This window comes from Micropterus dolomieu, linkage group LG09 (genome assembly GCF_021292245.1).
Source record: "Micropterus dolomieu isolate WLL.071019.BEF.003 ecotype Adirondacks linkage group LG09, ASM2129224v1, whole genome shotgun sequence".
In the NCBI taxonomy this organism is placed as follows: Eukaryota; Metazoa; Chordata; class Actinopteri; order Centrarchiformes; family Centrarchidae; genus Micropterus; species Micropterus dolomieu.
Window position 1 is genome coordinate 5,721,529 of NC_060158.1, and position 26,334 is coordinate 5,747,862.

The window sequence follows — 26,334 nt, forward strand, 5'->3', positions numbered from 1 at the left end:
AGGAAGACATCGTTAATTTCCTTTATTGATCTGTCTGATAAATGGACTGAAAGTGCTAAACATCTGTCTGTACGAGTGTTATTTTAAGAATCCTAAAGAAAATGAATTGTAATGACTAACAGTTAGCGTGTGGTCAAATATCGACAATGAGCTTTAAAATCAGATGAACCAGTGACCCAAGTTTGTCATGTACTATAAACATTTGTACAAACTAGATGACACAGTAAGCCAGGAGCGTTCAGGGTCCCTGGAGTTCTTCAGCTGCTAATTTTTCCCAGTTGGTAATCCAATAGAAGTTATGCAACAACTAGGTTCAGTTATTTCTTGGATAAATTCAAAGTCCCTCTATGTTTTAAAACAAACAAAGGTAATAAATCCGATTTTTATTTACCAGTTGTGCTGGTCACTTCTGCAAGTGCATCAAAAATTGCAGGTGTGGCTTTTTAAAATTAATTTATGCCTTTTATTAGATAGCACCACTTCAGAGTCGACACAAAATGAGGGGGTGAGTGTCGTGGAAATTATATTCCTGGTAAGGGTTTGAGCAAAGAATTGAGTTACAACCAACCGTTGTCTTTGAAAAATGTATTTAACAAAACAGAATAAACAGAGAAGTACAAAAACACATGTACAGCTGGTCCAGAGACCTGCTGCCTAGGGCAGCTTCTGGGGGTCTGGCCGATCAAAGGGATGCATCATCATTTACACAGTCTAGGTTTCTATGTTTTGGGGAACAGAGATCGTCTCTCAGCCTTGAATGAAGATTCCAGGAGAGGAGACGAAAAACGAGGGGGAAAACACCAAAACAATCTCACAGCTCTGACTTAAACCCTAGTAGATGTGGACGGACTAACATAAGGAGTATAGGAGAGGAAAGGTTAAGGGTAAAAAACCCAATACATATATCTATAAGCCATAACGAGAATAGAAATAATAATAATATTTAAAGATTATACATAAAAGATTAAATGTAAGAAGACACAATTTTCTACCATAACAGTGAGAGATGCAACAAAGGTCACCTGCTGGATTTCAACCAGTTACGGTGCAGCATTATCTCCATCTTAAACCCTAAAACACACTACACTATAGAGTGGCTGTATTTTGTTTGTCTTTCCCCACTCCACCTCCACACCCCAATAAATTTCATTCAGTCTCTGATTTTAATAGTTTTAGTAAAAGTCTAAGAAGCCTGGTTGTTATTATTAAATCTGTAATAGCTCTTCTTCTTTTGTCCCACTAATGTGCCGATCACAAAGTTTAACTGCGTTTGAAGCTTCTGATGTTATCATTCACATTGTTTTTATTTGACACAAGCTTCGACAGTTTTCTTTTGAAACAGGTTTCTCGAGTCAAAGCAGAAACACTCCCACCTCCCTGCAAGAGGAAACAGAAGAATAAACAGCAGAAGCAGCTCAGTCCTGTACCAAAAGAAAATGAAAAAGTTATTTTTGTTGCTTGTTTTCAGTCACATTTCATCATCACGTAAGATCACATTTTAATTTTACTTTAAGTTCTTTGCATTGTGCTCCTGTGTGGCTCCAAGACACAAATTAATTTAGTTCACTTTTACCACAACTTGATAAGAATACAGTATAAGTTTTACTGAATCATATGAATACATCATATTCACTGACTGTATACCTTGTTTGTCCTGCAGTCAAACACACCCTGAAGTTTTTCTGGACTGCATCTTCTGGAGTCCCAAACTTTCCACAGTTTATGGGTGTTGTTATGGTTGATGACATTCTGGCAGGTTACTGCGACAGCAACAAAAATATTCAACCAAAACAGGACTGGGTGAAAAAGATTTTAGAAAAGGATCCTCAAGAATTGGAGTTGTACACTGGAGAGTGTTTTGAGATTCAGCCAAACTCCCTCAAAGCCAAAATTGACATTTTGAAGCAGTCCTTCAACCGAATTGGAGGTAAAGTATGAACATGAAAAAAGTATGTTTCTGCATCTTGTGCACATTGGAGGATTATTCTCTTGTGTGGAGTCAGTAGGCCTAAACAATAAAAAAAAATCTAATTGCAATCATTTTGACTGATATTGCAGTTGCAGATTTGCAAAACTATGCAATGATCATTTTTACATATTTATTCTTATTTTCACTGAAAAACATGTTTAAATGTTTATGAAGTGATGCAAGGATCTGTTCCAAACAACGATGTTTACTTAAGTCTGTAAAATATGATGTGTAGGCCAGGACATTTCTGCAGCATGATAATATTTAATTTAAAGTGGTATTCTGACACACATACAGCCTTTAACAAATATTGGCCCTCATGCCATTTGAAAATGCAGTAGACCATTTTGAGTTTTTGATAAGATTACGATTAATTGTTCATCCCTAGCGGCCAGCATTTGTTTTAAAGTAAAGTGACCATCTACATGGTCTCAAGATAATATTAAGGATGCTGCCATTACAGGGATGATATCAGTTTTGAGTTAACCTCCAATCTGGCAAAACTGTTTTCTTGTTTACAACCTGAATGATCGTTCCATCAGACCCATTTACGTGCCATATTTTGAGATCTCACCTTGGTGGGTACAGTGTTATTATAACCAAAAGAACCAACGTCCAGAAACAAAAATTGAAACCCAAGTTGTAGTAAAGCATGTTTTTACTCTTTATGTCAGTTGGTATTGTGCTTCAGTGGAGCATATTCCCAAACGTACTACAATTCCAATCAGATTAGAACAAACTAGATGAACACAGTAAGCCTGGAGCGTTCAGAGTCCCTGGAGTTCTGCCGATTTTGTAATCCAAATGACATGCAATATCTGCGATTCAGTGAATTTCTGTAGAGCTGCCAATCATGCTGGTGTGGCTTTTTTCTGAAGGGGGGTGAGGGTTCAGTGTGAATTTAGTTTGGCTATTGTGCAAAGAATATGACTAAAGAAATATGGGAAACAAGTGGATGCAGGTTCCACGGTGATTACTAGTTGCCAGTGAGTTGACTCGTGCTCCTTCAGGTTGGGCTTGTGGCTGCTGGGAACTCTGGCTCTGTGTTCTGAGTTGGTTGTCCTCTCTCAGTTACTGGTGGCATATCCAATTCATTTGACTAGCCTCCAAACTTTGTTGTCGTTGGAAGTAGTGGGAGTTAAATCAAACCGAGATTAGGTTTTAAAAGGAACTTGTTTGTTGTTTCTCAATCAAAGATACGTAAATCAAACAACCTAATAACTTTAAACAAAACAAAACAGATAAATTCACAGAAGGTTTGAGAGACCTCATGATTATAATTCACGTTGCTGAGATGAGTCGAATAGATTGGGGGAAATTTTCATCCCAGTTTAAGCTCGAAAATAAAATAACATTTAAAGTCACAGAGTTTCTCCGGGCAGGCTCTTGAAGGCAGGGCTCTGGAAGTAGAGGGAGCAAGCAAAAATAAATAAAATGCCATAAACAGTTATACATTTCTTAATTCTTAATTTCTAAGCATTAGACAAAAAGGAAAACTATTGTAGTTGTAATTGTTTTTAACAATTGGATCTGTTACTTGTAAACAACACAATTTATAGTAATAAAATAAAGATTGTAAATAAATATAATAAATATAGTAAATAATAAAACACAGACAGTTATAGATTCATAAGCAAGGAGGGAAGTTAAGAGTACTTCAAATTAACTTTAGCCTATGATTCTTTAGCTTCCAACATAGCTTCTAAATATGAAAAACAGGGTAAATAAACTACTCAAAACTACCTAACTTTACAAAGATTATTTAACTAAAACGAAGTACACAAGACAGGTTTATAGTGAGGGGGATATTCTTTGTTCATACAATGAATTTGATGTTGAGTCCTTTTCTCCAGCCAGGCGATTTAGATGCCTGTTGATCTTCTTATTGTTATAGAATACCCTTAGGGGGCTTAATTGAGGTAAAAGGGGAAGGTAAGACAGGACTAGCTTGGAGTCATTAACTGACCCTACAAGTTTTAACTGACTTTCCAGTTATTTCTCACATTTAACTGTCCCTGTTAGGGAAGCTACTTCACTAATGATGCAACTTATCACAAAACACACGGTTCAGATGGATCCATAGTTTTGTTAGGGTTAAATTAATTTGAAAATGCGCTACTTTGGCTCTGATCCAGCTGCCTCTTTCTGTCGATAAATCACCATGCTGGAGTCTAATTGGTTACAAGTCGCAAAAATCAGACGAGACATTTGCTCTGGTGAGCAACGGAGCTGCGTGTCGAAGGGAAGGCAGCCTACTGAAGCTGCAATAAACTTCACAAAATGATGATCTGCTTCTATAATGACAAGCAGCCCAGTGTCCCTGTTACATCTTTGAACATGCCCAAACAGAGCTACTGGGTTTCACTTAACGACACTCTTGAAAGTGACGGCTTTTGATATTAGATATAAGTCTAATTTCTGGACATGTCAGAGAACACAGATGTTGGAGAGATTCTGAATGTGCAGAAGTTTTGAACATGAGCAGAAAACCTGCTGAAACACAGCAGGTTTTTGTATTAAAGTCCAGGAAGGAAGAATGAATCATGCCTGCATGTGTGCTGACTCAGCAGGGATTTTATTAAATTATAAAAGTTGATCTACAGGAGAAATATAGGCTATTTAAAAGCAATAGATTGTCTGAAAGCCTTACTGCATTATATTCTATTAATTTTTTAGATTTTGAATTGTCACCTGCTGCCGGAAGTTTGTGTTTCCCTTTACATAAATGAAGAATTTTCCACCATAAATTGAGTCAGAAAAGGCAGAAATGTTCACCAGAATGCAAGAAATGAAGTCTTCAATGCTTACAATTTTCTGGGGAAGGACCCCCACACCCTCCTCTTCATATAAGTCACCTCCACTATTGAAACTAAACCAATGCTGTTGTATTTCAAGAAATCTACCACATAATGCAAGAAAACAGTCTCTGGGTTGACAGTTTATGGAGGGACGCATGTAGGTTTGGTCTCCCAATTTAGGCTATAATGTTGGAATTGACAAGTATGCTGATCACACTTCACAATTCATTATTGACTATGATTACGGCTTTTCATCTATACATGCTAAAATTGTGAGTTTGGCTGCTGAACCTTTAAAACAATTCTTGAGGATAGGGGAGCGATGACCCCAACCCCTGAGGTGGACTTTTTAGGGTTGGGCATAGTGGGGGTGCCAATTTAATATCGCGCCTCAGGCTCCAATTATAACTATACTATATGTTTGACTTCACTGCACAGCGCTGACTTAACGTGATGCATGGTGGACTTAAAATAAGGCATGCTGGTTAGAAATTGTGTCCGACTTTGGCCCGGCGCTGCAAAACATCACCATGTCACATGACATTAAAACCTTGCGGGAGCAGGGCGGTTTTTGCTGTTTTAGTCTGGACAGGAGGTGCAAACGCAGCAAAAGGTCTCCGTTTTAAAACGAAAACGCAGTAGTGTGGATGGGGCCCGGATCTCCTCGGCTGGTCTCAATAAACCATGCTATGTTAAGTTGTCATCAGTCTCCGAAACTTCTTCATACCTGAACCTGGCTCACAGTAATTCTTCAACACATTAATTCTACACCAAGGTGTGAAGAGTAACAGGAAAGCCTCATTCTCTGATCTGTGCCTATGTATGTATGTGGAGATCCAGCTTAGAGGCCTTAGTTTATGGCCTCTGTCCACCTAGAGGTCCTGACATCCTACTTCAGGGAGAGTTTACATATCTGGACATGGTTAATTAAGTGGACCTGCCCGGTAAGGGGTAGAACGATTGATTTTTGCCTCAAAATGCAAATGCAAAATCCATGGACGATCCTAGTATTTTGTCACTCTATGCATGCTACACAGCTCCGTAAAGCTAGGAGGCTCAGCTAGAAGCTCAAACCAACCATTTTTATCCATAACAAACACACATCAACCACCAAGCATCTAAATGAACTTATATCACAACATGTAATCACTATACATGGCTATAGTTATTGCCATCCAGATATCTCTCATCGCATCCTTCAGAGCAGTCCGACCTCTGTTCTGTTTTCAACTGTGAAGGCCTGTAAAGCATGGGAGTCCTTTTGGTCACAGAATGTTGATTAATATTCACTGTTTTTATCAATATTTCAATGTTTTGTAAATTTTATGTTATTTGGAACATGGTTGTATGGACAGAAATAGTGTTGTGAAGAAAACTCCCAATAAAAGTGAACATATAAACAGTAAACATGGCCAAAACATGGACATTTGCCTGGTATATATTAGAAGAATTGTGTAATTCTTTCTTTTCATCAAATGTACAGTTAAGGTTATATTCCAGGTGTATTAGAACATATTCAATTGCACTATAATGAGTCGGATGATGGTTGCTATTAAAATATAGATTTAATACCGGGCAGAGATGAAAATATCATATTTAGCTTTATTGCTAAATTATCTATCTAACTAAATGATCTCCATTTACTCTTTAATAGAAAAGTAAATAGATTCAGTTAAATCATATTCCTTAGCTTCTGACCTTTCAAAGGGGACCAGAATCATGCATCTAGGCCTAATGGTTGAAGAGTTGTTACTGATGCATTTTGAGCATGTTATTTTAGGCATTTTTCCTGGTAAGAGGTGTCTTTGTTTCAGAGGTTAAATTGTCATTTTTACAGTCAGGTATCTTAACTCCAAAGGAGATGGTGGTTTGTCTGGTTGATAACTTCACAACCAGCACTCAAAGTGGAAACAAAGTTTTTGATGTGGTAGGCCTCATTTAAACCACCTCCTCTTTTGGGGTGTTTGGAGCCTGGAACCAGACCATCTGCTCGACGGTTGATAACTCAACCCCCCTTCTTATTGAGAAACAAAAGAGAGATGGCTTCTGTCCTTTGTATGTGAGAAAGGCTAACTCTTTGGGCCAGCCAGGTTTGTAATAAAAGAGGGCTGACCTCCTCTTGATTATGAAATAATGTGTCCACTGGTTGTTCACTACACTGATGTGCACAGAATTCAGGATAAAAAAAACCCCGACATGCTTTATACTCTAGTTTTTAAACTGTTGAATATATTTTTGGTCCTATCACTCATACTCAAGAAAAAGTACACTGATTATCTGCTCTTGAATTATGAGATAGCAGCACTTGCACACGCAATGCACAGTATTTTTAAGATCTTTCCACTGGAGATATTATCTGTACATCATTGTTAATTGCAGTCTCTTTTTCTGTTTCTTTCTCTCTCTCTCTCTCAGGTGTCCACATTTTACAGAGGATTAGTGGCTGTGAATGGGACGATGAGAGTGGAGAAGTTAATGGTTTTAATCGTTATGGTTATGATGGAGAAGACTTCATATTATTTGACCTGAAGACAGAAACATGGATCGCTCTGAAACCACAGGCTGGTCCCTTTAAACTGAAATGGGATGCTGAGGAATCTAGAATAACATTCAACAAGCAGTTCCTCACTCAGATTTGTCCTGGGTGGCTGAAGAAGTATGTGGCCTATGGGAGGAGCTCTCTGCTGAGAACAGGTAGAATCACATGACCAGACGTAGTTTCATGGACTCAACTGGCATGAACTGACATTGTCTTATCACTCCAATCAGTCTGACATAACATTTCTTTGGTGTCAGTAAGATTTGATTACATTTTTTTGGTGCTCTGAAATTACTTTCCATTGACACTGACACTGTGATAGCCAGTGCAGGTAGTCTAAGTTAAGTAAGTTTACAGAGTTTCAAAATGAAATTAGACACTGACATTGACACTGTGATTGACTGCTTTGCTGTGAACCATAAAAAGTGGCAGATCTTTTCTCTCTGAATGTGGTGAGTTTCTTGAGTGGTGTTGTTCCCTTCTCTGTCTATATGCAGACATTATGGTGATTGTGTAGCAAACATTAGTTGTAATGTAACGCTGTCATATGTTCTTACAGCTCCCACCAATGTCCCATTCTCTCTCTTTACTCTCCAGACCTTCCTTCAGTGTCTCTCCTCCAGAAGACTCCCTCCTCTCCAGTCAGCTGCCACGCTACAGGTTTCTACCCTGACAGAGCCACGATGTTCTGGAGGAAAGATGGAGAGGAGCTTCATGAGGACGTGGACCAGGGAGAGATCCTCCCCAACAACGATGGATCCTTCCAGATGAGTGTTGACCTGAATCTTTCATCAGTCACACCTGAAGACTGGAGGAGGTACGACTGTGTGTTTCATCTCTCTGGTGTGAAGGACGACATCATCACCACACTTGACAAAGCAAAGATCAGAACCAACTGGGGCAAAGGTGAAAAAAACATTTTTTTATTTTTTATTTTTTGCTGAATTGTTCCGTTGAATTGGTCAGATCATGTGACTCTGAAAGCGTAATCAAAACATTTTTTATTACAAATTTTCCAATTATACCACAGAAAGTTTAAACATATCTTAAAGGGGCATCTCAGGAACTAAGTACTGCACTTTTATAAAACTGGCTGACTTGTGAGAGACATTGCAGCAAAGGTGATTAGAGATATCCTGACATTAGTCTTGAAAATCATCCAAAACACTGTATCCTACATTTACCATAATACACATCAATATTTTTACCTTTTATTAGACCATCCTTGCCAAATAAATGCTCACTTCTTTCAAACTCTACTCCCAAATTTGTAACACGGCCTGTCTGCTAAAAAGTTGTAATCTCCAAGCCCATCCCTGATAATATCCGGAGGGTGAGTTCTTTCAGACTCAGACTTCAGAATAATTCTCTCTGTGAGAGTGCCAAATTAAATGCAGTGTTTCTACACAACAACAGGTTTCTTTAATGCTGACAGTTCCTTTAGTTAGTTACGTTGTTTGAAACTTTATTGTCCAATATATAGAAAATTGTCTTTGGCTTTACCACACGGCATCAGATATATAGATCAATAGATCATGTTGTACCACCTGTGTGTGAGATGAACAGATGGGTGAATGTACTTTCTTCATCTTTACATGTTGTGATCACATTTTGTTTGTTTTTTTATTGTTTCTGTGCTGAGCAGATGAGTCCAGAACCCCAATTATTGCTGTAGTGGTTGTTCTTGCTGTCGGCCTCATTGCTGTTATTGGATTTACTGTTTACAAAATGAAAAAAGGTGAGTTGATCCTCTTATCCAGACTGTGATAAATTTTAACTTACAACATAATAAATGTAATAACACAACATCATTTTTTATCAATTTTATTTATATGAGAGAGAATGAGACTGATGATCTGCCATTTTAAACTGCAAGTGAAATTATTTGTCTTTTCTTCTTATTTCAGCCAATCGCCCTCCACCTCGTAAGTAACATCTTTATTTTCAGTTTTCAGTGTGAGCTGAGGTAGTTCAGTGCAGGAAAAGAGGACTAACAGTGTGTTTCTGACCTTACAGCTCCTGTCAACAGCTCTGAGCTCTCTGAGAGACTGAAGCCAGAAACATGATTGACAAACACCCCACCCTGCACAAAGTGATGTCATTTTGACAACAAAAATGCTGGGACTGTGCTAAGTATTCACACCTCCAGTCAGGGTCTGAAATTAACACCCACCAAATGTGGGTAAATTCCTGACAGCGGCGGGTCAAGTCATCGGGCCATCCGCCACTTTGGCGAACAGGGAAAATGCACATGTTGTAGTGTATTGTGGCGTTTGGTGTACGCTCCTGTGTGACACAACACACACACCCACCAGTCAGCTCAGGGAGTGTCTCTCTGGCAGTGTTTCAGACCAAACTCACCAGAAAAGAGGCACAGTCCATCCTGCGTGACAGCCAGTGACTGAAGGTAACTCTGGTGCGGTCTTCTTCTTCTTTTGTTTTTATGGCAGGTTGCAACCATGCAACCATAAGGTGCATACTACCAGCTAATTTACCTGCATGAATTATCGTTAAGTGAGACTACTTTACTTTATCATAATTATTTTTAAAAACAACAACCTATTAGCCTATATAACCCTTTATCCTTCAGGTATTCCACAACAGCTTTCTGTGTCTCTGGTGCTGTCGGAGAATAAGTTTGTCTATTAGACGCAAGAGGAATCACTTGGTTTTTCAGAGGCCCACTTTTGTATTGAAACTGAGTATTTTTTGTTTGCTTGCTGGGATCAACAAGAGCAGGTTTTTGTTGAGATCTTGTGGAGACTTGAACTGTGATAAACATTGTGTATCTTGTTGTCTGTTGGTTCACTGTGAAAGATAAGGTAAGGTTGGGTTGATTCTCATGTGCTGAAAGACATAGGTCCTTTTTACATGTAGCATTTTTGTGCAAATATACCTAAATGAGCTGAATGTTATTCCTTCATTTAGCACATAAATTTCAGTGAGAAAAGTGAATTTCAGACCCTGCCTCCAGTTAAATAAGCTTCCTTAAGTTAAAAGTAAAAGAAACCTTCTGAGATTGTTTTGCCATTCACTGTGTCACATTACAGCTGTAAAGAAAATCTCTACACATCGATGGCTTTCTATACAAGCAACAATACTTAGCTTTACATACATAGATACAAAGCTTTATACGAAGATAAGTGAGGTTATGAAGAGAAGAAACAGGCTAAATAAGACATGAACTGTCTTTTTTCAATTTCTTCTTTATTTGCACTGTTGTTTAATTTCTATTACGGTTTATTTTTCAATAAAAAGGCTTTATGTAAAGTCACACAAGTTCACCATCTGTGTCTGTAGCTACAATGACATGATTATTGCACTTTTATTCAGAAACTAAATGAATGTGGCTCCAAACTATAAAGGGAGGACAAAATCAGCTGTGCAGATATATAACATACTGCTGGCATAATACACAAGGATGGAGATAATCCCTAAAAGTATTAATGTTAACATTAATAACCATGTTATTTTCAACATTAATAAATACTGGCATTAATATTTGTTGTGTCAAGACATTGTTCACCTGACCTGTCAGATTTATTTATTTTTTTCAAATGGCAGTACTTTGTTAGTTAGCTATAAGTAGTAAAGGGGGGGGGGGGGGTTTGAAAGAATTAGTTTTAATGATTAATTCACAACTACTCTTGCTGTACATAAGACTTAATTGTTTACATGTTAATATTTTTCTACGCATTGAATTTTGCATTTATTTTGTGTCTATAATACTTTATCATATGACTAAATTTCTGCACATTGCATACTTGCTCTTGCATTACTAAAGCCTATTGGTATTTTTTTATATTTATATTAGTATTTCAAATGTAAATGTATATATTTATATGTCTTTTCAACCACTCAAAGCGCTTTTACACTACATCTGCATTCACCATTCACTCACATTCATTCACTGACCCTAAGTGCTCAAACAGAAACTACCATTCATACACAGCCAGGGGCAATTCAGGGTTCAGTATCTTGCCTAAGGACACTTCCTCATGCTTCCTCATGCAGCCCTCATTATAATGGTGTTATTATAATGTTTTCTTTGAGTGGCTTCTGGCTGTTCTGTGTATAAGTCAGGTCTAATAAAATAAGAGTCATGGGGCCTTGGATCATAAAGAGACTTCCTGTATCAGAGCTTCGTTTTCCTCTTCACAACCAAAACAGTAGCTCAAAGAACCAATATGTGTTGAGATACACAAACATTAAAACATACCAGCTTAAAGCAATTCATATTTAATTCTCTTAGTTGAAATCCGGATGGGTGGAAATATTTTGGGACCATCTATAGCCACAATGCTGCTGTTCAAACATGGCTTTATTTACCATTTATTTATTCGTTCTTTATTCAAAATTATAGTGGCTGTAATTTGTTTGTCATAAACAGATTGATTTGAGATATTTGGGGAGGGTATGGCATTTTTTTCTCTAAGCAAGGTCCAAAGAAAATATTAGTAATGCTGAATGGTTGTGTTTTCTATAAAATTGACCAGTTGACTCATAACTAGTGAAAAGCAGAAGTCTGATAAAAAAAACAAGCAGTGGACCAAACCACTTTGAGGCATATGAGAGGGGAGGACATTAACTTTCAAAACTTAAAGATCCATGACGAGAGGGTTTAACAGACCTTTTGTGTAGACCTACCAAATACACTGATTAGACGCAGTCGGACAGCAGAGGTTATATTAAAATTTTAGGATCAAAATGGTTGAGAGGGACTATTCAGTAGTCGCTGGACATCCCTACTAAAGTTCCTATTAAAAGATACGCCTTTGAGTGGAACAGGTTTTTCCACAGACTGCTTAGCATTTATTAAAAGCATTCAGTCAATGACTTCTGTCAGAGAAGACCTACTGATAGAAATGTTTCACAGCTTATTAAGATCGGGGAGGGGTAGATGTTCAGTTTTGTTGGGTGCCAGCACATGAGGGAGTAAATGGAAATGAGATTGCAGACAAACTAGCAAAAGAGGCATTACAAAAGGAAATAACCGTTCAAATACCACTGGCAAAAGGAGAAGGAAAAGCAGTCATTAAGAAAAAAGGTTTTGAAATATGGCAGAAATGGTGAGAGGAAGACAGGAAAGGAAGGAGTTACTATAAAATACAAAAGTCTGTCAGTAATAAAAATTATAGGGAAAGGATCAGGACATCATAATGACAAGACTGAGAGTAGATCACACAGGACTGAATGGCACCTTGTTTTTATTGGGGAAAAGGAATAGTGAAAAGTGTGAAAAGTTAAAGAAAATGTTGAACATGTCATTTTGCACTGCATATTATTTGAGTTGGAAAGACAGATATTTCAAGATAGGGTTCAGGAAGCAAGAAGGGAATCTGATGGGAACAGAAGGAGAAGAAAAGGGGAGAAGAATCACCAGGAAGGCATCATTTAAATTTCTTTAAGACACAGGGTTGGTGAACAGAATATGAGAACACCTTTTTGGGGTTTGTAGAAGAGTGATATGATGTTACAGACTCCAGTGCAGTAGGTGGTGGTATGCAATCTGCTATTAACTAAGAAGAAGAAGAAGGAACAGGTTTTTCAAGTCCCAACAAAAAAAATCACTGACATAAACAGACATCAGAAGCTAAACAAAACAGCGGAACCAGATCGGAACCCACACCTCTTTATCAAAACAAGATGAAAAAGTTATTTTGCTTGGTTCTCTTCTGTCAAGTCTCATCAGCAGGTAAGATCACATTTTAATCTTACTTTAAGTTCTTTCCATCAGGGACGCACTGATTTAATTTCATCTTTACCTGAGAGCAGGTATGATCACATTATCTGATGTAGTTTCATGGACTCAACTGGCATCAACTGCTATTGTATTATGTATCACTCCAATCAGTATGGAATAACCTGTTTTTGGTGACCGTAAGATTTGATTCAGCCCTAATCAATCAGAAGAGACTGACATTCAATGAAAGATTGTTGTTTTTCACTGAACATTGACATTGTAATTGACTACTTCTCTTTTAACCATACAAAGTGTCAGATCCTTTCTTTCTGACTGTAGTGAGTTTTTCTCAACTTGTTAAAAAAATAGCCTAACTTTAATAAACCTTGTTCATCTTCCAGTGAAACACTCCATGAAGTTTTTCTTCACTGCGTCTTCTGGAGTCCCAAACTTCCCAGAGTTTTTGGCTGCGGTGAAGGTTGATGGCATTTTGGTGGGTTACTGCGACAGCAACAAAAAGATGGAGACAAAACAGCACTGGGTGAAAAACATATTACAAAAAGATCCTCAGCAGAAGAAGTGGTACACTGAAGAGTGTTTTAGAAATCAGCCGAACTTCTTCAAAACCAAGATTCATAATTTGAAGCAGTGCTTTAACCAAAGTGGAGGTAGGTTACATTATCCTATATTATAACACTGCCTAACTGCTCTGCATCTTTATATGTAAATTAAAGTGACAGTAGTAGTAGGACTACTTCCTTTATACGATTGGTCTGACATTTACAAAGTTTCCTTGATATATTTTTCAATATCTCTGAATGCAAACTCTGTGTTCTTTATCAATGTGTTATTAAGCATAGAATGAGTCATCCTAAAAGGCTATTTTAAAATGCAGCTAGTCACGTGTCAAAGCCACTCTGTCAAGTCAAAAACGAGTATTTTATTAACCGAATGGAGAAAGTGATGGAAAAAGTTAGCAGAGGAAAAGATTTGCAGGAATATGTCAGTCTGAAAGTAGAAGTACGGTTAGGGTTACAATGCTTCAGGTAGTAATGCTTCAGCTTCTAAAGACAGAGAAAAGTCTGTTGTTTCCCCAATTGCTTGAAAAGTGAAGGTGGTTAGTGCTAGCAAACACCTTCCCTCCCCTTCAGACTCTGGTCTGGGAGCTGAGCAGGAAAGCTAACAGTATGTGTTTTGGCTGCTATGCAACTTAACATTAGCCAAAAGGAAGTCACTAGTAGCTGCATGTCATTAATGCCTTACGTGTTAGAAGAATCAGGTACAAACTTAGACACAACTGGTACACAACTCTGAGCTGTACACATACTGTCCATCCTGATAGTTAGTTTGTATTTAAGTTTTCTGGTTGGTAGGAAAAGAAAGGATGGTGGTGACCATGGAGGAGATGAGGTTAGCAAAGCAAGTTAGGGATGCAAACTAGTCCTTTCAAACTCATGAGATCACTGAGTTTCCTAAGAAGATAATGTCATTGTGAGCATCTCTTAAAAATATAGTCTTCAGAGAGGCTCAACTCGGAGTCTAGAACGGTATCAAGGTAGTTAAAGTTCCCCACAGTTTCACACGGGGACTGTTTCTGTCTCACAGTGACATGAGCACAGGCTGTGATTATTAAGAATTTCCATTCATTTGGCACAATGTGTCTACGAGGGACTAAACAAATCTTCCAGTTTTTAAGAAGCTTTTAGATCATCTGGGCCGGTGGTCTTTGTTCGGTTCAGTTTAAGAAGACTTAAGACTAAGAAAACATCAACGGCATTGATAACTATTGATGTCTCTACAGGGAGATCTTTGTATGTGTACCATCCATAGTGTCAAATCTACATTAAACATTGTTCACATTAACAAAGGTTTGACTATCACCCTTTTACTGTGTCTGCTTATTACAGTGTTTAGTCCCACTCACGTCTGTCTTATATTAACAGTTAAGAATTTGCCCTCTATTTTATTTTGGAAAAAAATGTTGTTTTGATACCCAGGACTTATTATTATTATTATTATTTGGGACATTTTTCACAGATTTAGTTTCAGATCGTCTGGACTGCAGAATTGGAATAAAATGTCGCAGTTAGTCTCCTAAAGCAGACCACACTTGTGCTTGGTGACAGGTTTCACAGTCTTCACCACAGCCTTGTATTTGGGAAAAAGAGGAATTAATTTGTTGTCAGATTTCCCGAGGTCTGCATACTTATTTATAATTATAATTATTATAATTATTTCCCTATAGAATGGGAATATCCCCTGCATGATTTAGACGAGTAGAGCAGTCAGGCATCCCCAGGAGTTATTACAACCTGAGCAATCAGACCAATGATCTCCTCACTTCCTTTTGAGAGTACAGTGTTTTCATTATTAATTGAATAAATGAGTCTCCTATATAAAACCCATATTGCACAGTAATAAAGCATGGATCAGTCATCTTAATTCAGGACTAACTTTTAAACTGTGAAATATAAATTGGGTTTCACTCTATAAAGAAAAGTGTACTGATTATCTGCTCTTGAATCATTAGCACACCGCAAGACTGAATAGCAGGGCATCACACATGCACAATAATATTAAGATCATCTTTCCCCTGGAAATATTATCTATGCATCATTATTAATTGCAGTTTCTGTCTCTCTTTGTCTCTTTCTCAGGTGTCCACATTTTACAGAGGATGAGCGGCTGTGAGTGGGACGACGAGACTGGAGAGGTTAATGGTTCTATGCACTATGGTTATGATGGACAAGACTTCATGTCATTGGACCTGAAGACATTGACATGGATTGCTCTAAAACCACAGGCTGTCACTACCAAGCTGATGTGGGATGCTGAGAAAGCTGAAATAAAACACTATGAGAATTACCTCATTCAGATTTGTCCAGAGTGGCTGAAGAAGTATGTGGACTATGGGAGGAAGTCTCTACTGAGAACAGGTAGAATCACATGACCTCATGGACTAAACAGCCATGAACTGCTATTGTATTATCACTTCAATCAGTCTGGAATAACCTGTTTTTGGTGACAATATAATTTGATTCTGCCCTAACCGATCAGAAGAGACTGACATTCATTGTTGAAAAATGAAAAAATTGTTGTTGTTTCTCTGAACATTGATACTGTGATTGAGTACTTTGATTTTAACTATACAAAGTGTGAGATCCTTTCTCTCTGACTGTAGTGAGTTTCTTTAGTGTTGGTATTGTTCCCTTTTATGTCTATATACAGACACTGTGGTGGTTGTGTAGCAAAAATGGCTGGTCTTTTAGCTCCCTCCATTGTCTCTCTCTCTCTCTCTCTCTCTCTCTCTCTCTCTCCAGACCCTCCCTCAGTGTCTCTCCTCCAGAAGACTCCCTCCTCTCCAGTCAGCTGCCACGCTACAGGTTTCTACCCTGACAGAGCCACGATGTTCTGGAGGAAAGATGGAGAGGAGCTTCATGAGGACGTGGACCTCGGAGAGATCCTCCCCAACAACGATGGATCCTTCCAGATGAGTGTTGACCTGAATCTTTCATCAGTCACACCTGAAGACTGGAGGAGGTACGACTGTGTGTTTCATCTCTCTGGTGTGAAGGACGACATCATTACCAAACTGGACAAAGCAAAGATCAGAACCAACTGGGGCAAATCTCTGTTTAGAAATGACAAAGGTTAGAGACACACATTTATTTAAATTTTTTTTATTTTGCTTTTATTTGCTGTTCCAAATCGTTAAAGACTAAGATGAGTATTAAACTAATTTACAACTGATTTAGCTTCGTCTGCCAGGATCGCTGGTCAGATCACGTGACCCTGACAGCGTATACCACAGAAAGTTAAAACATATCTTAAAGGGGCATTTCACTAGCAAGGACCACAATCAACAGGTATGATTAAATGATTTATTGATAAACGAACAGAAGATGAATTAAGCTTGCAGTAGCTGAATAGACATTCAAAAGCGTTGTGGGGAAGCTACGATAAGGAAATCCGCCGTAGCACCCGGGCACGACGAACCCCCTATAAACCTATGGAGAGGAAGGAGATCAGGAGGCAGGACAGAGAAAGGGGTGGGAGGGATGCAGGATACGAGAGCAAAGGGGAGGACTTAGGACGTGTGGGTATTTATGGAAATGTTGGCGATGACGTGCTTGATGTGTGGTCCCGCTCCTGAAACTCTGCTAATTAGCACCACTTCATGTATTGCATGTTCATTATTGTATTGACCACCTGCATGTGTGATGAACATCTTCACATGTTTTGTTTTTTATTGTTTTTTGCTGAGCAGATAAGTCCAGTAGGATCACCTTCCTGATCACTGCTGCGGTGTTTGTTCTTGCTGTCTTCCTCATTGCTGTTGTTGGATTTACTGTTTACAAAAAGAAGAGAGGTGAGAGATGCAAAAGAGATGAGTTGATGCTAGATATAAATTTACAATATATTACACATATAAAAAAAGAAATGGGGATTTTTTAAAAATCTATTTATTTATTTGAGAGAGAATGAGACTGATGTTCTACCATTTTAAACTGCGACAAGTGAAATTATTTGTATTTTCTTCTTATTTCAGACAATCAACCTCCACCTGGTAAGTAGAATCTTGCTTTTATTCTGTTGTCTCTGATCTGACATGCACTCTGTTGATTTAAAAGGGTTTTTAGTGTGAGCTGAGGTAGTTCAGTGCTGGATAAGGGGACTAACTGTGTGTTTCTGACCTTACAGCTCCTGTCAACAACTCTGAGCTCCACAGACTAAAATCAACTCCGCCCAGCTGATGCAACAACAGCGATGTGCACCTAGCGCTGTTAGTCCAGACAGTAACATAACTGGTAGAGTTTTGTAATATAAACATCTTAAAACTGAAGCGCTGCCTTGCTCTGTTTTGGACTGTGAGCTGCATTTTATCCAACGTGATATCATGGAATGGCGTATAAATAGCACACCACTTTTACGGATATTTCGCCGTGTCCTGTCAACGCAATTCAAGGTTTTCGCGTGTCATTTCACGTCGTTTAGATTGCATTGACTTCTACTGTACAGAAACGGTGTGTCACGCTGTTCAAGCAACACAAAGGAGGTTATCCCTACAGCTGGTTAACCGGTCAACATGCAAATTTAATTAGTGATGATTAAGGTTAGCAGTAAAGTACATCGGAGGGGGGATGTCAGTGCTGGCAAGCTAGCTAGCTACTCAGGAACGATGTAGAATGCTAACTTACGTTACGTAGCGTAGCGTAAATAAGAAACAAAAACAAAAGTTGTGTAAATCTTATTTCACTCGGGTACAGAACGCCGGTGTTCTGGGTCTGGAACAAACTCACTATCCACCCGACCACCCCGCCACCACCTGAGTGTCGGACTTTCATGGCTATTTATATCCCACACACGCTGATTTTACCTGTGACAGTAGGCGTAAAATGGCACGATAGAAGTTGTGGTATCCAATATTTGTGCATTTGACTCATTAACAGTTAAAAATAGCACTGTAGCAGCAAGACAAATGGTCAGTGACCTTCTATGGGGAGAGCAGTGATTGGTGGTTATGTAGGGACTGAACCCTTCTATAGAATTTGACCTCTAACCCCTTGTTTTGTTACCTCAGAATAGTACTGCACCCTTCTATGGGTTTTACCTTTTATTTTGCAGACTCAAACCCTTCTATGGTACCTAACAGATACCTAAACATATCCTATATAAGCTTTGTTTGATGTACAGAGAGACAGAGTGGCCATCGGGCTGGGTCGCTCTCCAAGCTGCTGCAGAGCTTGTAACTGATGCTGAACTCCTTGATTTAATAAACTTTTATAATCAAGAACAGTGTCAAGCGGGTTTCTTCTCAACACATCATCACAGCATTATTGTTCGGACACCACAGAAATCAATGCAGTGTACTGCTTGAAATGACAGGAAATGTAAAAAATGCGTTGGAATACCACGCCAAATGACTTAAGAAATCGGAGTGTTATTCAAACACCTTTTGATGATACCAGGCTGTTTTATCTGAGCTGCTGAAGTTAATGTGTGGATTTATGGTGAGATTTCTATTATGAATTCTCATTGAATGATGACGTTAGTCTCAAATATTGCGATGTCAGACACTATGGGAGATAATCCGATAATCTGAATGTGCAGAAAGTTTTGAACATGAGCAGAAACGCATGAGCTATTAAAGTCCAGGAATTTATAACTGCATTAAAATGAATTAATTTATCATTGAGGTGAAAAGGGCCCATGTAGGCCTATTAAAAGAGAAACAGAGAAAATACAAAACAGAAAGACACATGTAGCAACACACAAACACACCCACACAGTCAATTCAGGGAATATCAATGGTGGTGTTTCAAACCAAACTCACCAGTGAAAGACGCCCAGTTCGGACTCATTGACAGTGATTGCGTTACCAGCAGCACCAGCCAGACTACAGTATGTAACTCCAGTGCTGTCAGAGAACCACTAAGCTTGTATATTAGATGCAAGAGATGGTTTTATTTTTGTAATCCAACTTTTGTTGAAACTGAGTATTTTTGTGTGTACTTGCTGAGATCCAGAGGATGTTTTTGATGAGATATGGACTCTCTGGAGATTAATTGGTGCTTGAACTGTGGGTTTTGTATTGAGCGCTGACTGTATAATACACTGTGTTGTAATGTTGTTTGCCTCCAGTTAAACAGACTTCCTTAAGTTAAAAGCAAACACATGATGATTATTGCATTTTTATTCAGTATTATCAAAGAGACTAAATGAAGTAAAATTCAATAAATATGTTTTGCTGAACAAGTTATTGCTGTGTGTGTGCAAGTCAGTTCAAATATCAGGATTACCAATGGTATTACAGTAGTAGAGTTGTGTCATTGCTTCCAAACAGGAAATAGGCTATAATATATTATTTTTGTGTTCAGGGAAGTGACAACTAAATGATGTTGAATGAATTCCTTTAAATCCTTTTTGTCTTATAGTGAATCACTCGATGAAGTTTTACCTCATGGAAACTTCTGGGGTACCAAATATCCCACAGTTTGTCTGTTGAATTTCCAACTTTATGGAAGATTTGGACTTTAATATTTGTAACCCACAGAAAACAATCCACAAATGTGTACTATGATGTGCAAATATTTCACTATCTACAAATATGTATTTTTACATTTGTGATGTGTAAAATCATATCCACGGACGAAAATACCGAGTGACTTCTACACACAAAACAGTTTTTGCACATTTGCGGATCACTTCCTGCCTCCCATGAGTTGTAAGAATATCCACTGCAGTACCCAGGGTCATCTTTCGGAGACAACAACTTCTGTTTCTGCTGGACCACTGGACTCTACTCATCTAAACTGTTCTGTACAAGTGTATATAGTTTACAATTGAATACTTTATCAATGTATTTGTTTTAGTCCTGCACACAGTGAGGACAAAACTAAAATACTGCACCAATAAAAATCTGCGAAAATTAAAAAGAACTTTGACCTTGGACCAAAACAATTCCTTAATAAGTGACCTCACCATTGTTATATCTGCGTCCTACATACATACATATATATATATATCACGCTGATTTTTATTGGTCCATGTTGGTACCATAAAATCATAGCATAAAATGTTACCAAATGTGTGCCACTGATAGAAGCCAAGACAAGGCTGAACTAAGGTACTGAGGAATTACTTTTGTGAAAGTATGTAATAGCAACAATTACAACAACAATATTATTATTATTATTATTGCCGTGGTATACATTTCGTTTACATAATCACTAAGAAAATTACCAAACAAAAGTGTGTATGTATGTTTCAGTTCCCTCCCCTGCGCCCATAGGCTCTGTGACGACTTGGCAGCAAGAGCCACCTCGGAGGTGAGGTATCCGCCCTTATACTGTCAACACTGGGTGAAACTGAGTAATAACGCCACTGGATCCTGAGTGAATGTCTGTGAAATATTCAACTTAAAACTAACTTCTCCGCGGTTTAAATGCAGGGTTGTCGAAACACTGGCTGGGGGGAAAAAATTACGCAGTCCACACAAATGAGCAGTCCGCGCAGCTGAACCAGCTCAGTCTTATAGCCACGCATCTTTAGTAAAATAAGATGAAAAGGTTGTTTTTGTTGCTTCTTTTCTGTTACGTTTCACCAGGAGGTAAGATCACATTTTAAATATTTACTTTGAGATGTTTTTGCTTCACTTTCCGCAGCGCTCTGCAGTTTTCTGCAAGGACACACTCGTAGTTCAGTTTCGCTTTTAATTTGATAAACCTGATGTGACTTAACCTAATCATACTGAATGCATCATTTAGTAAATCTTGCTTGTCCTACAGAGAAACACTCCCTGAAGTTTTTCGTAGCTGTATCTTCTGGAGTCTCAGACTTCCCAGAGTTCATGGCTGCTGCATTTGTTGATGGTATTCTACTGGCTTACTGTGACAGCAACATCAGGAAAGTAGAAGCAAAACAGGACTGGGTGGAAAAACTTTTAGAAAATGATCCTCAGCATTTACAGTATTACACTCATGTGTTTTGAGGATCTGCCAAATGTCTTCAAACCTAGGATTTATTTTGTTGAGCAGCACTTCAATCAAAGTGAAGGTAAAGGATTTATGTTTGTTATATTTTACATTTTACTATTAAAATGTTTTGCTTTGTGGTTTGGTGTTTGTCAAACAGATATAGCTTCTATTATAAACATGCACACATGTGTTAATGTATAAACATTACAGCCAAATTCTAGATAGGCCTATTTAGAGCTGCGACTGTAACTGAGGTTGCAGGTGTTACACGGGTCTGACTTATATAATTTTGAGGTGCACAGAATGCAAAAGACATCTTGTATACTGCAATTGGCACACATCTCTCAATTCACAGAAAAATAACTACCATTGTAACTCACTGAAACAGTGAAATAGAAATTGATAGACAGATGGAGATTTCATCTGTGCGTCATGTTAATCACAGTCTCTGTCTCTCTCTCAGGTGTCCATGTTTTACAGAGGATGAACGGCTGTGAGTGGGATGAGGAGACAGGAGAGGTTAATGGTTTTAGTCAGTATGGTTATGATGGAGAAGACTTGATGGCATTTGACCTGAAGACATCGACATGGATCACTTTGAAACCAAAAGCTGTCACCATCAAAGAGAAATGGGATGCTGATGAAGCTAGAGTTAAAAACTATGGGAGTTACCTTACTCGTATTTGTCCTGAGTGGCTGAAGAAGTATTTGGACTATGGAAACAGCTCTCTGCAGAGAACAGGTAGAATCACATGACCTGATTTTGACAAAACAATGTTCAAATCCCTGCTCAGACTGACTTGCCGTTGTATTATCGCTCCAATCAATCTGACATAACCTTATTTTGGTGGCAATAAGATTTGATTTAGCCATAAATCAATCAGTAAAGACTGACATTTTTATGTGCGTTACTTTCAATGAAAGCTGAGACTGTGAGAGCTAGTGTACAGTTAGCATAAGTAAGTTTACACAGATTCAGTATTTCTAAACAGAGAGTTTGCTTTTTCTCTAAACATTGACATTGTCATTGACTACTTTGCTGTGAACCGTAAAAAACAGGCAGATCCTTCTTCTCTGACTGCAGTGAGTTTCTTTAGTGTTGGTGTCACTACCTTCTCTGTCTCTATGTGGAAGCTGTGTAACAAATGCATTGTTATGTAGTTCTTATGCTGTTGATCATGAGACGGCTGTACTGGCCTGTACATGAAGAGCATTTACCTGAAAGAAAACAGCCTAATGGATCTGCCGTGTCTTGAGTTCACTTTAAGGTATCCTGGAGATTTTGACCTGTAGTGGTAGATCCCTGTTTGTTTGGATCTTCCGCACATACACAAGGACGCACATGCATGCGTGCAAGGACAAGGACGTTATACTCTGATTAACAGTTCATAAATCAACTACAGAGTCAGTGAAGAAGAAAACTGTATACAATGCACAATTTTAAATATTTTAAAAATTCAGGTGTGCAAATGTCCATGAGGAAGGAAATGCATTCAACACATTTGTTAGACCTCAACGATACAGACAATGCACTTTGGTTAAACGCACTGATTGCAAACTTTTATTTGTTTACAAAAAACCTGGCCTTCGGAGGAAAAACCTTTTGGTAAGATTTGCATCATAGTTCATATTATTAGTAACATTACTGTTGTAATTTTCCCCTATTCATTTATTTTGCTTGAAAGAATTTTCACACCTTCTGTTATTGATTCCCTATTTTATTTTTTTAACATGTTTTTATTTGTTTTCTTTCCTTTCCTGTTCACCCTTTCTTGTCTTTCTCTATCCCCTGTCCCTCGCTCACTCCCTCTCCTTCCATTGCGTCTCTCTATCTATCTCTCTCTCTCTCTCTCTCTCTCTCTTTACTCTCCAGACCTTCCCTCAGTGTCTCTCCTCCAGAAGACTCCCTCCTCTCCAGTCAGCTGCCACGCTACAGGTTTCTACCCTGACAGAGCCACGATGTTCTGGAGGAAAGATGGAGAGGAGATTCATGAGGACGTGGACCTCGGAGAGATCCTCCCCAACAACGATGGATCCTTTCAGATGAGTGTTGACCTGAATCTTTCATCAGTCACACCTGAAGACTGGAGGAGGTACGACTGTGTGTTTCATCTCTCTGGTGTGAAGGACGACATCATCACCAAACTGGACAAAGATCAGAACCAACTGGAGTAAGAATGAGATTAGAGGGTTCTGGTGTTTTAACTTTTTAACATTTTTTTTATTGGATCTGTTAATTAATTTTGATTCAGCGTTTGTCTCTCCAATCTAACACATTAAGGGTTTTAATCTATTTTCACAGACACACCTTTAGGATAACAGACAAAATCATTGATTATACTGTATTATCTCAACTCCAAGTCAGTCTTAGCTCACAGCAACAACATTTATGAATAAATAATTGGATGGATGGATGTAATTCTGTTCTAACCTGCTGTATTTATACCAGTCTTCTTGTTGTTTTCTAAAACAGAGAAGCCCCGTGACAAGACCGGTCCCATTGTCGCTGCAGTGGTTGTTCCTGCTCCTGTCCTCATTGCTGCATCTGGATTCATCGTTTACAAAAAGAAGAAAGGTGAGAGAGAAAAATGGAAGATTTTCTCCTTTTTTGATTTTTGTCAGTACTTTGATTTTACTATTTGAGTGATGCGTTTATCCACTAATATTTAAACAAGCATCGACTGGAAGAGGGGATCATAGTTCATATTCTGGCATTTACAACTTGAACTAAAAATTATTTTGTCTTTTGTTTTGATTTCAGCCAAATGCCTACCACTACTGCTGATATGATAATAATAATATAATGTTTTTTAACTAGTTCACATGTACTGAATCGCTAACTGTACTCTATTTCTTATCATGATTTCTCCCTATTGAATTTCTTCACATCTTTGACCTTGTTTTCTTTTCCTTTCCTGTTCCCCCTGTCTCATCTTTCCCTACCCCGCCCCTCTCTCGCTCACCAGCTGGAACTGAAATGACTTGCCAAATGTGCTCCATCTTGTAAGTAAAACTTGTATTCTGTTTCATCTTGACACATTTTAAGCTGAAGATCAATGGTTTCACATTATTATGCAGTTTTTCAACACTTTTTTACTGTTAACAACAGTGCAGGATGAGTGGACTCACCCAGTTTGTTAGAGCTTACAGCTCCTGACTACGGCCTTGAACGCTCTGAGGAACTGAATCCAGAGGTTATATACATCTAAAGAACTTCTATATAAACCAGACCAGGCGTCTAATCGAGACTTGCGTTTATTTGTCAGAATGTGTTCCCACACCAGGCCAGTAAAGGGGACATACGGCTATTAGTTTAAGTTTTATGGTAGATATGATTATTAACACTATGTGCTTGATGTGTAAATGTTAAATGTATTTGTTTTCTTTCACATTTGTTCATCAGATTTTGTCAGATTTCTTTACAATGCTTTATCTTATTTTATTGTTTATTTATGAAATAATGTGTTTCCTATCCATGTTTCTAAGCATGTTTAATGTTTTTGTAACAGTAGCAGAGAATGAGGAACCAAGTGCAGCAACATAGAGGAGATGAGGCAGATTCTCTTCAAAGCCTTTACTTAGGTTAGTTTCAGGTTCAAAATCTTAATTAGGGGTTGTACCAGAACAGGTTTACATGGTTTAATTTTCAAAAAACACCGTCTTTTTCTCATACTGCACATTGCTACAGCTCTTCTTTTCACCCTGTGTGTTGTACGCCCTGCTCTTGAGCTACAGAGTGATGCATCTTACTTGTACAACTAACACGTACATGGGAGGGATATGGAGCAAGTAGCCACTAAATTGTCCTCAGCCATGGACAAAATAAGTAATTGGCTTAAATCTTCTTGCTTAACACTAAGTACTGAAAGAACTGTTGGAATGTATTTCGTTAAGTCCAATAAAGTTAAAGATATGCCTAACATTTACTTTAATGGACAAAAAATTACATCGATAAAAGGGATAAAATATCTAGGTGTCCATTTAGACCAATGTTTTAAAAAACAAAATAATGACCAACTCTATTAAATATAATATCTCTATCTTTAGACATATTAGGAATAGTTTGACAACTGAAGCATCTTAATGTATTTTAATGCTATGATCTTCTTACTGTTTGTCCTGTTGGTCTCAGGCCAACGAGACTACACTTAAATCACTCAGATCGGTCTATAATCAGGCATTAAAGGTGCTGGACAGAAAGGCCTCTCGCTATCATTACTGCAGTATTCTAAGTAAATATAAAAAAAATAAATAAAATTTTTGACTCACTAACTCGATATAGAAATTTGAGAACTGTTTTTAAAATTGTTAATAATATTGCTCCACCTTCAATGAAAAAATATATAAATCTTTATTGTGAACAAACGAACCGAATAACCCGTTCCACTGCACACAGAAATTGTGCTATCCCAAAATGATCCTCTGCCTTTGCACAGACAGCTTTTTCATTTAAAACCATTAAACAATGAAATCAATTCCCTGACAGTCTAAAGTTGTCTGTAGAAACTTAAAGAAATACATCATCGATAACCAGCTGTGTCAGCATCAGCACACTTAAAGTCTACAAATATAATATTGAAGTAATTGTTTGTGAATATGTTGTATATATTTTAGGCTGTGATGGTCTTTTGATTAGCTTTTTTATTTAAACATCTGATTGGTTTTAAATGATTATTGTTGGATTAATATTCTATGTATTTGCTAGTGCTATTGACAGTTATTTGTAATGTAATGTTTCAATATTGTTTGCACCTGCCCAGGGACTGCAGATGGAAATTAGCGTTTGCTAACTCTGGTACAAAACATATTTTTGTAAGATTAATGTATTTTGTACATTGTCCCTGACAAATAAATAAAAAAATAAAACA

At 38.0% G+C, this 26,334-nt stretch overlaps 2 protein-coding genes and 1 pseudogene across 2 annotated transcripts; all 3 read left to right on the forward strand.

The window, feature by feature from the left end:
- Positions 1-1,614: 1,614 nt before the first annotated feature.
- On the forward strand, positions 1,615-9,395 carry LOC123976750 (major histocompatibility complex class I-related gene protein-like). Its single transcript, XM_046059097.1, has 6 exons — positions 1,615-1,927; positions 7,183-7,461; positions 7,904-8,212; positions 8,952-9,044; positions 9,214-9,231; positions 9,323-9,395. Exons 1-6 carry the CDS (start codon positions 1,615-1,617, stop codon positions 9,370-9,372), a joined length of 1,062 nt encoding a protein of 353 aa, XP_045915053.1. The 3' UTR covers positions 9,373-9,395.
- Positions 9,396-12,901: 3,506 nt separating this feature from the next.
- Positions 12,902-17,769, forward strand: LOC123977129 (major histocompatibility complex class I-related gene protein-like). Its single transcript, XM_046059657.1, has 7 exons — positions 12,902-13,001; positions 13,391-13,657; positions 15,647-15,925; positions 16,310-16,639; positions 17,257-17,358; positions 17,539-17,556; positions 17,691-17,769. Exons 1-7 carry the CDS (start codon positions 12,953-12,955, stop codon positions 17,741-17,743), a joined length of 1,098 nt encoding a protein of 365 aa, XP_045915613.1. The 5' UTR covers positions 12,902-12,952; the 3' UTR covers positions 17,744-17,769.
- A 3,209-nt stretch (positions 17,770-20,978) lies between these two features.
- LOC123977134 lies at positions 20,979-26,334 on the forward strand (annotated as a pseudogene).

Bases quoted from the DNA above. Each gene is read 5' to 3' on its own strand.
- LOC123976750 (XM_046059097.1), top strand. From the start codon at position 1,615: ATGAATACATCATATTCACTGACTGTATACCTTGTTTGTCCTGCAGTC. The intron at 7,462-7,903 runs GTAGAATCACAT...TTTACTCTCCAG, and splicing joins GAGCTCTCTGCTGAGAACAG to ACCTTCCTTCAGTGTCTCTC. The intron at 8,213-8,951 runs GTGAAAAAAACA...TGTGCTGAGCAG, and splicing joins CAGAACCAACTGGGGCAAAG to ATGAGTCCAGAACCCCAATT.
- LOC123977129 (XM_046059657.1), top strand. From the start codon at position 12,953: ATGAAAAAGTTATTTTGCTTGGTTCTCTTCTGTCAAGTCTCATCAGCA. The intron at 13,002-13,390 runs GTAAGATCACAT...TTCATCTTCCAG, and splicing joins CTGTCAAGTCTCATCAGCAG to TGAAACACTCCATGAAGTTT. The intron at 16,640-17,256 runs GTTAGAGACACA...TTTGCTGAGCAG, and splicing joins TCTGTTTAGAAATGACAAAG to ATAAGTCCAGTAGGATCACC.